The sequence below is a fragment of the Sinocyclocheilus anshuiensis genome, unplaced genomic scaffold (genome assembly GCF_001515605.1).
Source record: "Sinocyclocheilus anshuiensis isolate Anshui unplaced genomic scaffold, SAMN03320099.WGS_v1.1 scaffold50, whole genome shotgun sequence".
NCBI lineage: Eukaryota > Metazoa > Chordata > Actinopteri > Cypriniformes > Cyprinidae > Sinocyclocheilus > Sinocyclocheilus anshuiensis.
In genome coordinates this window covers 1248124-1259406 of record NW_015542382.1, presented here as the reverse complement: position 1 = coordinate 1259406, position 11283 = coordinate 1248124, and the positions used below count along the sequence as shown (strand labels likewise).

Genomic DNA, 11283 nt, shown 5'->3' with positions numbered 1-11283 from the left:
TATGTATATGTATATGTATATGGAGGAAACCTGTGGTGTGATGATGGGTGAACGGAGTGAAAACTTAGGCTACAGTAGATGGGGAACCTATTGCTCCCCCATGATATTTCGTAAACTTTATTTATGGCGAACTGCACAGATGCAGATATTATAAAAATCTATCGATAAATGTCCTCTGTTTCCTCTGTTTCTCGCTCTGCGCTGCTGCGGACTGCGGATTGAAAAAAGAATGCGCTGAAAGAGCCGATCGAATAAACACACACCTTGTCCTCTGTTTCTCGCTCTGCGCTGCTGCGGACTGCGGATTGAAAAAAGAATGCGCTGAAAGACTGGGAGGAGCCGATCGAAGTCTGCCGCCATTTTCAGATGAAATTTAAAGGGGACTGAGGTGATCACAAATTTGTGTACAGTTTATGGAACTAATATAGCCCCCCTAAAACTGGCCTAGCGACGCCCATGGTTTCATTCCAAAAAGTAGGCTTTTTTTTTCTGACTTATTTAATGTGTGAGGATTTACAGTTAAATATAGTTTGTCTTTGGCAGGTTTGGTGATTTTCCTATAATGCAGTGGGACTTTGGCACTCATAACCATAGCCACTATAATCCATGTATTTAGCTTCTGCTACTTTCCAGTTGTGTTGTTTACTTAATGCCTGTAAAACAGGTTTGAAGTCTTTAAAGTGGTCAATGTCCAAATACAAGGTACAAGCGTTTGAAGGTGTCCTCTGGCATTGAAAGCGTTTAGCAATGTGTGCTGCAATAAAGGATTGTGTATTCAGGCAGGTCACTTTCATAATGGATGCATAGTTTTATATTCCTCTATGAAGTGACATAGCAAAATATACCTCTTTTCTTATTCTGTTTTCATGCCTCAGAGTGTTCAGGTCAGGAATACTCATGTAAGTATGATCCTTCTCAATTTGGAAACCCCTGGCATGAAAAGCTTGCTCTGATTTACTACAATAGTATTTTCATTGTTTTTTTTTCTTTTATTTAAGCATACAAGCAAAGGTTTGGAATTTGTATGATTTTTTAAATGTTTTTGAAAGTCTCTTATGCTCTCCAAGGCTGCATTTATTTGATCAAAAATACAGTAAAATCTGCCTTATTGTGAAATATTGTTTTTCTTTTCTAATATATTTTAAAGCTGGATTTTCAGCAGCCATTACTCTAGTCTTTAGTGTTGCACGATCCTCCGGAAATCAGTCTAATATGCTGATTTGGTGCTCAAGAAACAATTCTAATTACAGTTGTGTTGCTTAATATAATTTTGGGAACTGTGATATTTTTTGTAACATTATACATGTCTTTACTGTCACTTTTGATCAATTAATTGCATCCTTTCTGAATTAAAGTAGCCTATTAATAAATAAATAAAGAAAAAATTATATATATATATATATATAATTACAAACTCCAATCTTTTGCACGGTAGTGGAACAGATCAAGTTCCAATCTTGGATGATGATTGGTCAATACAGGGTTCAAGTTGTGCTGAAATTCAATATACTGAAGTAATATCTATTAACTTTAGTTTACATGTCAGGGACTATGTCTTCTAGTGGAAGGATGGCACTAAATAAACTATTGCTTTTAATGATTTGCTTATGTAGTAACTTTTTCCAAAGTGTTACTAAGCTGTGACTAATTTCGCATATTCATTCTTCTTTATACATTCTCAGAATACTGTATACATTTGTAAACATGTTCCTCATTTAGGAACTTTACTATCTGAGGACACAGAAAGCACAGCAGAAGATGGAGCGATCGGAGAAGAGGTTGAAGGAACGACTACGTGTGTGCGTGGCCACCTGTAACAGAGCGGACTACTCTAAACTCGCACCCATCATGTTCGGCATCAAGTCTCACCCTGAAATCTTTGACCTGGAGGTGGTGGTGCTGGGTTCACATCTCATTGATGATTACGGGTAAGACTGCTAGATTATGCTGATCATAAGTAATTTAACTGATCTACATTAAATTGTTTAAGGAATCTTGCATATCAGAGCAGCTGACAATCATGACTCTAAGTAAATTAGTTTTGTCATTCCAAAACTGAAATGCTTTTATTTCTTCAATGGAACACAAAAGAAGGTATTTTGTCAATGCATTGAAAGTCGGTGTGATCCAAAGTTGTTTTGGTTCCCACTGGTTTTCATTTTACAGACAAACAGTTGAGACATTCTTCAAAATGTTATTTTATTAAATCTTTTGTGTTTGTGTGTGTTCCATGGAAGAAAGCAAGTCCTACAGGTTTGAAATGTGACATGACGGTGAGATAGAATTGTTATTAATTGGTGAACTGTTCCTTTAAACAGATCTAAAAAATCAATTTAAACTTATTGGAAAAGATTAATTTCTATCACTGCTGTGAACTGATCACCACACAGAATATGAAGAATATCAAAAACTTTAGGAGTCAGCTGTCCACAGCAGTCCTTAAGATATGAGCACAATAACACACTCAGCAGAAATATAATCGAATTATCGTTATCAATAAAATCCCAGAAAATATTGTTGTATGATTTTTTAAATGTTTTTGAAAGTCTCTTATGCTCTCCAAGGCTGCATTTATTTGATCAAAAATACAGTAAAATCTGCCTTATTGTGAAATATTGTTTTTCTTTTCTAATATATTTTAAAGCTGGATTTTCAGCAGCCATTACTCTAGTCTTTAGTGTTGCACGATCCTCCGGAAATCAGTCTAATATGCTGATTTGGTGCTCAAGAAACAATTCTAATTACAGTTGTGTTGCTTAATATAATTTTGGGAACTGTGATATTTTTTGTAACATTATACATGTCTTTACTGTCACTTTTGATCAATTAATTGCATCCTTTCTGAATTAAAGTAGCCTATTAATAAATAAATAAAGAAAAAATTATATATATATATATATATAATTACAAACTCCAATCTTTTGCACGGTAGTGGAACAGATCAAGTTCCAATCTTGGATGATGATTGGTCAATACAGGGTTCAAGTTGTGCTGAAATTCAATATACTGAAGTAATATCTATTAACTTTAGTTTACATGTCAGGGACTATGTCTTCTAGTGGAAGGATGGCACTAAATAAACTATTGCTTTTAATGATTTGCTTATGTAGTAACTTTTTCCAAAGTGTTACTAAGCTGTGACTAATTTCGCATATTCATTCTTCTTTATACATTCTCAGAATACTGTATACATTTGTAAACATGTTCCTCATTTAGGAACTTTACTATCTGAGGACACAGAAAGCACAGCAGAAGATGGAGCGATCGGAGAAGAGGTTGAAGGAACGACTACGTGTGTGCGTGGCCACCTGTAACAGAGCGGACTACTCTAAACTCGCACCCATCATGTTCGGCATCAAGTCTCACCCTGAAATCTTTGACCTGGAGGTGGTGGTGCTGGGTTCACATCTCATTGATGATTACGGGTAAGACTGCTAGATTATGCTGATCATAAGTAATTTAACTGATCTACATTAAATTGTTTAAGGAATCTTGCATATCAGAGCAGCTGACAATCATGACTCTAAGTAAATTAGTTTTGTCATTCCAAAACTGAAATGCTTTTATTTCTTCAATGGAACACAAAAGAAGGTATTTTGTCAATGCATTGAAAGTCGGTGTGATCCAAAGTTGTTTTGGTTCCCACTGGTTTTCATTTTACAGACAAACAGTTGAGACATTCTTCAAAATGTTATTTTATTAAATCTTTTGTGTTTGTGTGTGTTCCATGGAAGAAAGCAAGTCCTACAGGTTTGAAATGTGACATGACGGTGAGATAGAATTGTTATTAATTGGTGAACTGTTCCTTTAAACAGATCTGATCCTGATCTGTATTGACTGTAATTTAGGTGATAACTTCTCATAGCAGTAAAATAAAGAGCAAGATAAGCCACAGGTCCAGTAACTCTATCTTCATCTGGGCTTGAGAGCTTCAGAACATGAATCAGCACTATTTCTCACTGTTGCCATGGAAATGTTGGAATGCAGCACTTGACGGTGGGAGCTTGGCTCTCACAGTGGGCTGCTGATGGTGGCTAGAAGCCATTGTCTTTTATCAGTGAAGCCAAACCAGTCTTGACTCCTCCTTGGGCCATGTAAACTTGACATTACCTACAGGTCAAAGTACTGTAAATGGACAGCATGCTGTCTCTTACCACTCAGGCTTTGGTTTCTACATAATTTCTCTCTTTGATGCTAAATACTAAAAATAAAATTATAAATGTAGAAAACTGGCTGAAAATGTTCCCCATTCTAACTAACATACAGCTAAGATGTTATTGTAATATTTGCATACTGAATCCAAATTGGTCTTCTTTTTTAAATGTATTTGCATACTGAATTGTGATGGAACTTTCTTGCTCTTTGATGCATAGTAGGGCTGCAAAAACTAATCGCTAAATTCAATAAGAATCATTAAAATAATTTACAACAAATTTGTTTGGCAGGATGTGCAATAACAATTTTAATAATGTATTAAAATGAATTTATTAAGCAAAATTATTGTTTTAAATTATATATTTTTTTAGAAATAATCGTCAGAATAATCGATGATCAAAATAATAATTAATTGCAGCCCTAAATCATAGTTAATGATAGTTTCTTTCTCTCTTTCCCAGAAACACGTTTCGTATGATTGAACAGGATGAGTTCGATATCAGCTCTAAGTTGCACACCATTGTTCGTGGTGAGGACGAAGCTGCTATGGTGGAGTCTGTGGGTCTCGCGCTCGTGAAGCTTCCCGACGTGCTCCAGCGTCTCGCCCCTGACATTCTGCTCGTTCACGGTGACCGTTTTGACGCTCTGGCCTTGGCGACGGCAGCGGCTCTAATGAACATTCGCATTTTGCACCTGGAAGGTGGAGAAGTGAGCGGCACCATTGATGATTCCATTCGTCACGCCATCTCCAAACTGGCACACTACCACGCCGTCTGCACGCGCTCGGCAGAGAGACACCTCATCTCTATGTGCGAAGACCACTCTCACATTTTATTGGCTGGCTGCCCGTCATACGACAAGCTGCTTTCCGCCCACGAACGAGACGATTATACTGATATCATCAAGTCGTGGCTTGGTATGTACTATAGAGGAATGGGTTGAGATGGCAGTTACTAGAGATAAACAATGAAGACTGTGCAATCAAAACAGCGCAAAATAACTAATTTAAAGTTTATTAAAAACTTCTAATGCTGTCTTTTATGTATATGTGATTTTATTTATCTCTTAAACAGGGGATGATGTGAAGGAACAGGACTATATTGTAGCTCTGCAGCATCCTGTTACCACAGACATCAAGAATTCCATTAAGATCTATGAGTTAATGCTGGACGCCCTCATCTCCTTCAACAAGAGAACTCTCGTTCTCTTCCCGAATATTGATGCAGGTCGGCTCTTTCTCTTGTTTTTTTTTCTGTCTGTCTTTTCTCAGTTTTTTCCCACTTTTTGTGACCGATAACACTATATACACACTTTTGCTTCCTGAGTACAGCTGCAGTTTCTCTCAGATTGAAGGGCTTTATGTGACCCTTAGTGGTTTTATCAGCAGTGTAAGATAACATACAAGGGCTTTAGAAACAGACAAAACAGTTTGGCGGTTTGTTTTGAGTTTGGTCTTAATGACAGGTAGACACTACTGGAGACAGCAGTCAATGCAGAGTTGCTGTTTCTTCCGTTGGAATAGAACTGTTTACAGAAACACAAGGATGGGAGTAGGTGACCAAAATGAAAACATTCAGCAAAAAATGCAGACACTATATAATCAATGTTCTTTTAGTGTCAGTTATGTGCTATTGTAATATTTATTCATATTTTGAATTAGGTTTTGTTTTATATATTCAGTTTTTGTTTTCATTTTAGTTAAAATTCATATTATGTTTTGTTATGTTATGTTATGTTATGTTACCCTGGACCACAGAACCAGTCATAAGTAGCACGGGTATATTTGTAGCAGTAGCCAAAAGTAAATTGTATGGCTCAAAATTATCGATTTTTCTTTTATGCCAAAAATCATTAGTATATTAAGTAAAGATCATGTTCCATGAAGATATTTTGTAAATTTCCTACCATAAATATATCAAAACTTCATTTTTGATTAGTAATATGAATTGCTAAGAACTTAATTTGGACAAATTTAAAGGCGATTTTCTCAATATTTAGATTTTTTTGCACCCTCAGATTCCAGATATTCAAATAGTTTTATCTCGGCCAAATATTGTCCTATCCTAACAAACCATACATCAATGGAAACCTTATTCATTCAGCTTTCATATGATGTATAATCTCAATTTCGAGAAATTGACACTTAAGACTGGTTTTGTGGTCCATGGTCACATATTATATTATTATATATTTTTTAAGTTACTGCAAAAAATAACTGTATTTTGACAGTTACTATGATATACATTTGTGGACATTCCACCCACCCCAAATGTCAGGGCCTTTCTAATGTAATGAGACATTTGCCATTGTATTACTTATATACTATTTTAGTATTTATCCATGTTTTACATTTGCTTTTAGTTTTACATTTTTCATATAGTTTTCATTTTAAATTTGGTTTAGATTTTAGTAATGTGATCTTAGTTTTTGGCATTTGAATAAAAAAAAAATATTTTTAGCTTTAATTTATTTTTTAGTTTTAGTTGTAGTAATTTTAGTATTTCTACTAAAATGTTATTTTCGTTAGTTGCCAAGAAAACATTTCTAATTTTTGTTTTTAAAGGTTTTTGCATCTAATATTTCTCTTTCATTTTATTTAAGCTTTATTTCAATTAACATTTTTTAGTAGTTTTAGTTAATAACACCTAATATAATATGTCATAATTGTAGTTTCAATTAAATGTAAACTCTGGAAAAAAATAGAATTGTGACTCTTATGAGCCAGACATTTGGATTAATTGTTCAAAAAACTTTACCAGTTGAAGCAACCTTAGGAATCCTTCCCTGAATAAATGCTATAGAAGTGTAGTAGAATTCCGCTCCATTAACACCATACTGCTCTGTGTTTTGTGTCATGTAGGAAGTAAGGAGATGGTTCGTGTGATGAGGCGGAAGGGAATCGAACAGCATCCGAACTTCCGTGCGGTGAAGCATGTTCCGTTCGATCAGTTCATCCAGCTGGTGGCACACGCCGGCTGCATGATTGGGAACAGCAGCTGTGGAGTTCGTGAGGCCGGAGCGTTCGGAACACCTGTCATTAACCTGGGGAGTCGCCAGACAGGCCGAGAAACAGGTGAGATTAGTTAGGAATATGAATGACTGACCTTTACAGAGGAAATTAAAGCATTATGGCAAGATATGATCACTCTTCTGTACTCTTTATAGTGTTTGTTCTTTTCCATTCATGATGTACAGGATCCTTGAAATCAGCATGGCATGTTTATTCTTCTGAACAGGCCCAGACTGCTTTTTCTTTAACTGAGTGTTTAAATCTTTTGTACGAGTCTTGATGGATCATATTTACCAATTCATGTTTTTTTTTGGCAATAGGGGAAAATGTTCTACACGTGCGAGATGCAGACACGCATAATAAAATATACCATGCTCTGGAGCTGCAGTTTGGAAAACGCTACCCCTGGTAATTAATTTTATTATTTTATTATGTCTGTCTCTCTCTCTCTCTCTCTCTTTCATACTATATATATCTATTTATTTATATATATATGTGTGTGTGTGTGTGTGTGTATATACTTTTTTTATTTCATTATTTTCAATCATATTTGAATAATAATAAATACATTAAATAATAAAATTATTTTAGTATTTTCAGTTGTCAGTTTAATTTTTATTTTAAGTTTTAGTAATTTTGTTACTTTTTTTTGTGATTTTATTTTGATATTTTTTTCGTTTTATATTTCTATTAAGGATTTAATTATTTATTTTTCCATTATAGTTTAGTGGTAGTATTAGTACCAGTGTAATTTTAAAAAGTAATTTTAGTACAATTTTAGTATTCCAACTTAAACTTATTTTATTTCCTGAGTTGTCAAAGCAACATTTCTAATGTTCTTTTCTTTTTCTGATTTAAGTTTGTTTTTAATATAGTTATGAACATAAATATATTTCAGTTAATGTTTAATAGTATTCATTAAAAATAACACTGAATGTAATATAGAATTTAAGCTTATTTTTAATTTAAAGTTTTATTATTGAATAAGAACTTATTTTATTTCAGTTAGTTGCCAAGGCAAGTTAAGATTTTTATCTAATATTTATATTTTATCACATATTGTTATGGTTGGATCAGTCAGCTCATTTTTGGCCATTCTTAGATAACTCAAATGTAACATAACGTTAAACTCAGACCCTGAACATATCCTGTGTGTTCTGGCTCTGTCCGCTAGCTCCAAGATCTACGGTGATGGAAATGCGGTCCAGCGTATCTTGAAGTTCATGCAGTCCATTGACCTTTCTGAGCCACTACAGAAAAAGTTCTGTTTCCCACCGGTGAAGGAATGCTTCTCTCAAGATATCGACCACATTTTGGAGACCCAGAGTGCTCTTGCTGTAGATTTGGGGGGGACCAACCTTCGTGTCGCCATCGTCAGTATGAAGGTATGCAGAGCAGACCTCTGGAGTCAGGTATTCAGATCCAGTTCATCTTTTAGAAGATGCAGGACATGCACTACGCTCTCAGTACAGCTGTGTTTGCTTATGACAGGATGTGTGTGCCAGACTGTGACGTGTTTTATGCAGCAGGATATGCAGCGCTTATGTAAATATTTAATTCATGTGACGCACACAAGTCTGATAGTAAAACGAACAGCGGCAGGTTTGATCAGAAGGGTTGTGTAATCAGCTCTTTCTGTGTGTGAATGGTGCAGTTTCTTGGACCGCAGACTGACAGACTCACCATTAAATATCTAATTAGTTTAATTAAATATTTGGCCATAAATGCTGAATTTAGACATACACTTATTTCAGATTTATGTATTTTACAATATTACTCATCATTCACAAAAAATATTTTAAAACAAAATATTAATTTATATTTATATTAATCTCAAAATGGCCAGATATCAGCCAATTAATCGCTTTGGCTTATATATTCACCTGTTATTTCATAAACATTATAAAGATCATACTGGTGCTCAAGCAGTCTAAAATGATAAAGTAAATTCCATCTATATTTAAATGTCTACTTGAATGCTGCAATTTGACCAAGTGTTTTATTGGTTTAGGTGTATAGCTATCACAGAGTCCATACTTCCAGTCAGAGTGATGGAGAGGTACAAGTGTATGACAAATGAACAAATCAACATTATAAAAGCAAAAAATAATTCAATCTGTTGTTGAAGCCAGGAGAAATAATTATTATTATGCTGTTTATTTTTATTTTTTTTAATTTGCATGCATAAAATTACTGTTCAAAAGTATGGAGTCTATGAAAGTCTCTCTTTTATTTATTTGATCAAAAATACAAAAATGTCATGTTGTGAAATGTTATTACATTTTAAAATAACCGTTTTAGATTTTAATATATTTAAAAATGTCATTTATTCCTGTGATGGCGAAGCTGAATTTTCAGCTTTAGTGTTACATGATTCTTCTAATATGCTGATTTGGTGCTCAAGAAACATCTCTTATTTAAAAAATCTTTTTTTTTATTATCAAGGAAATGTTTTTAAATAATCATTATTAATATTATCAGTTGTGCTGCTTAATTTTGTGTGATACTTATTTGATTTGATGAATAGAAAGTCTGAAATAAAAATCATTTGTACCGTAAATGCCTTTACTGTCAATTTAATGCATCCTTGCCTAAAATATTAATTTATTTCGACTTATATATATATATATATAAATATATGACTTTCTGACTGATCCCAATTTTTTGAATGGTAGTGTATCTTGCGGAATGTGATCGAGCTAAGAAATTAAAGGTGAAGTCATTTACTATGTAATTTTTCCTGCAGAATTTCATTGTGATGGTTTAATAGTTGGTTGTCTTTGTTGCGTCATATTTGTTTGTTTGTTGTTTACATTTCCATGAAATTAGGTGTAAAATATTTTCAAATATTGAGGATTTCATCTTGTAAATGTGTGCTTGTATTTCAGGGTAAAGTGGTTAAGAAATATGTCCAGTTGAATCCTAAGACGTTTGAGGAGAGGATAGAGCTGATACTGACCATGTGCAAACAGGCCATGGCTGACGCCGTTCACCTCAACTGCAGAATCCTGGGTGTCGGTATGTCTGCGTTTGTCCCAGGTCTTTTTCTATGTGTCTATAAATTCACTCACTCATTCACTGTCCATTTCTTTCAGGTGTGAGCACAGGGGGGCGAGTGAACCCACAAGATGGGATAGTCCTCCACTCCACTAAGCTAATCAACGAGTGGAGTTCGGTGGACATCCGTACACCTCTTTCTAGTGCACTTCATCTCCCCGTGTGGGTCGATAATGATGGCAACTGTGCCGCCCTTGCTGAGAGGAAGTTTGGTCATGGGAAAGGCATGGAGAACTTTGTCACCATTATCACTGGAACCGGTCCGTTCCCTTTAGTAAATCAATTTCTGTTAGTTGCTAGGGGTGGTGGGCTTTCCCTTTTGTTTGATAATGCAAAGAATGAGACCTGACAGAAAGTGGGATTAAAGCTGACAGACTGGTCACACTGGTTATTTAGGTTACTGCAATCTTATTGTACCCTTAGAGCAGTGGTCGCCAACCAGTCGATCCCGAAAATAACAGGAAAATAAGTACAAAAGTGCATTACATTTCTGGGGTTATATTAATGTATCACTGAAGGGAACTGTCTTGAGAAAAGTTTCGATGGCAATGGCATTTTCTTCTCCTCCGTATAAAGCGCAGCTCTGCTTTGTTTACAGTGGTAAACACGGAAACGCTATATTGTGGTTGGTTCATAAGCAGTGTTGCCAAGTCCGCGGTTTTCCCGTGGAATTGGGCTACTTTAACACTGTTGCCGCGGGTTGAAGCGACCCCAATAACGTGATATTTAGCCCCTGGAATGTGAATTTTACTGGAAGATCCCCGCCGAAAAACTTGTATTTTACCCCCGGAATGCGATTTTTACAGGGGATCCCCGCTCGAAACATGATTGGACTAGTTTTATTGCGAAAACCTGGCAACCCTGTTCATTAGTGCCACCTGCTGTCGGAGAGTGCGTCTCATTCAGATCTGCTGTTTTTGTTTTCGCAGATGTTTTATGTAGCAAATAAATAAATAACACCTAAAGTCAGACCATTCTGTTTTTGTTTTAAATCCTAAAATTAATCTAAATCAAATCAAAAACAACTGCCCGTGCAGATCATGATTAAAATGCAGTGGTTG

At 35.2% G+C, this 11283-nt stretch overlaps 1 protein-coding gene across 6 annotated transcripts in view; it reads left to right on the top strand.

The window, feature by feature from the left end:
• gne (glucosamine (UDP-N-acetyl)-2-epimerase/N-acetylmannosamine kinase) overlaps window positions 1–11283 on the top strand; it is a 35609-nt gene that overhangs the window by 17585 nt on the left and 6741 nt on the right. For 3 of the 6 annotated variants that reach the window (XM_016491741.1, XM_016491738.1, XM_016491737.1), the window contains exons 2-9: window positions 1720–1928; window positions 4617–5071; window positions 5229–5381; window positions 7016–7228; window positions 7486–7573; window positions 8340–8550; window positions 10054–10183; window positions 10261–10482. In XM_016491741.1, coding sequence (XP_016347227.1) covers window positions 1759–1928; window positions 4617–5071; window positions 5229–5381; window positions 7016–7228; window positions 7486–7573; window positions 8340–8550; window positions 10054–10183; window positions 10261–10482 — 1642 coding nt within the window. In that variant the 5' untranslated portion in view covers window positions 1720–1758. Of the gene's footprint in view, window positions 1–875; window positions 900–1719; window positions 1929–3148; window positions 3426–4616; window positions 5072–5228; window positions 5382–7015; window positions 7229–7485; window positions 7574–8339; window positions 8551–10053; window positions 10184–10260; window positions 10483–11283 lie in introns of those variants that run through there. The other 3 variants (XM_016491740.1, XM_016491736.1, XM_016491739.1) reach the window with 2 other exon arrangements.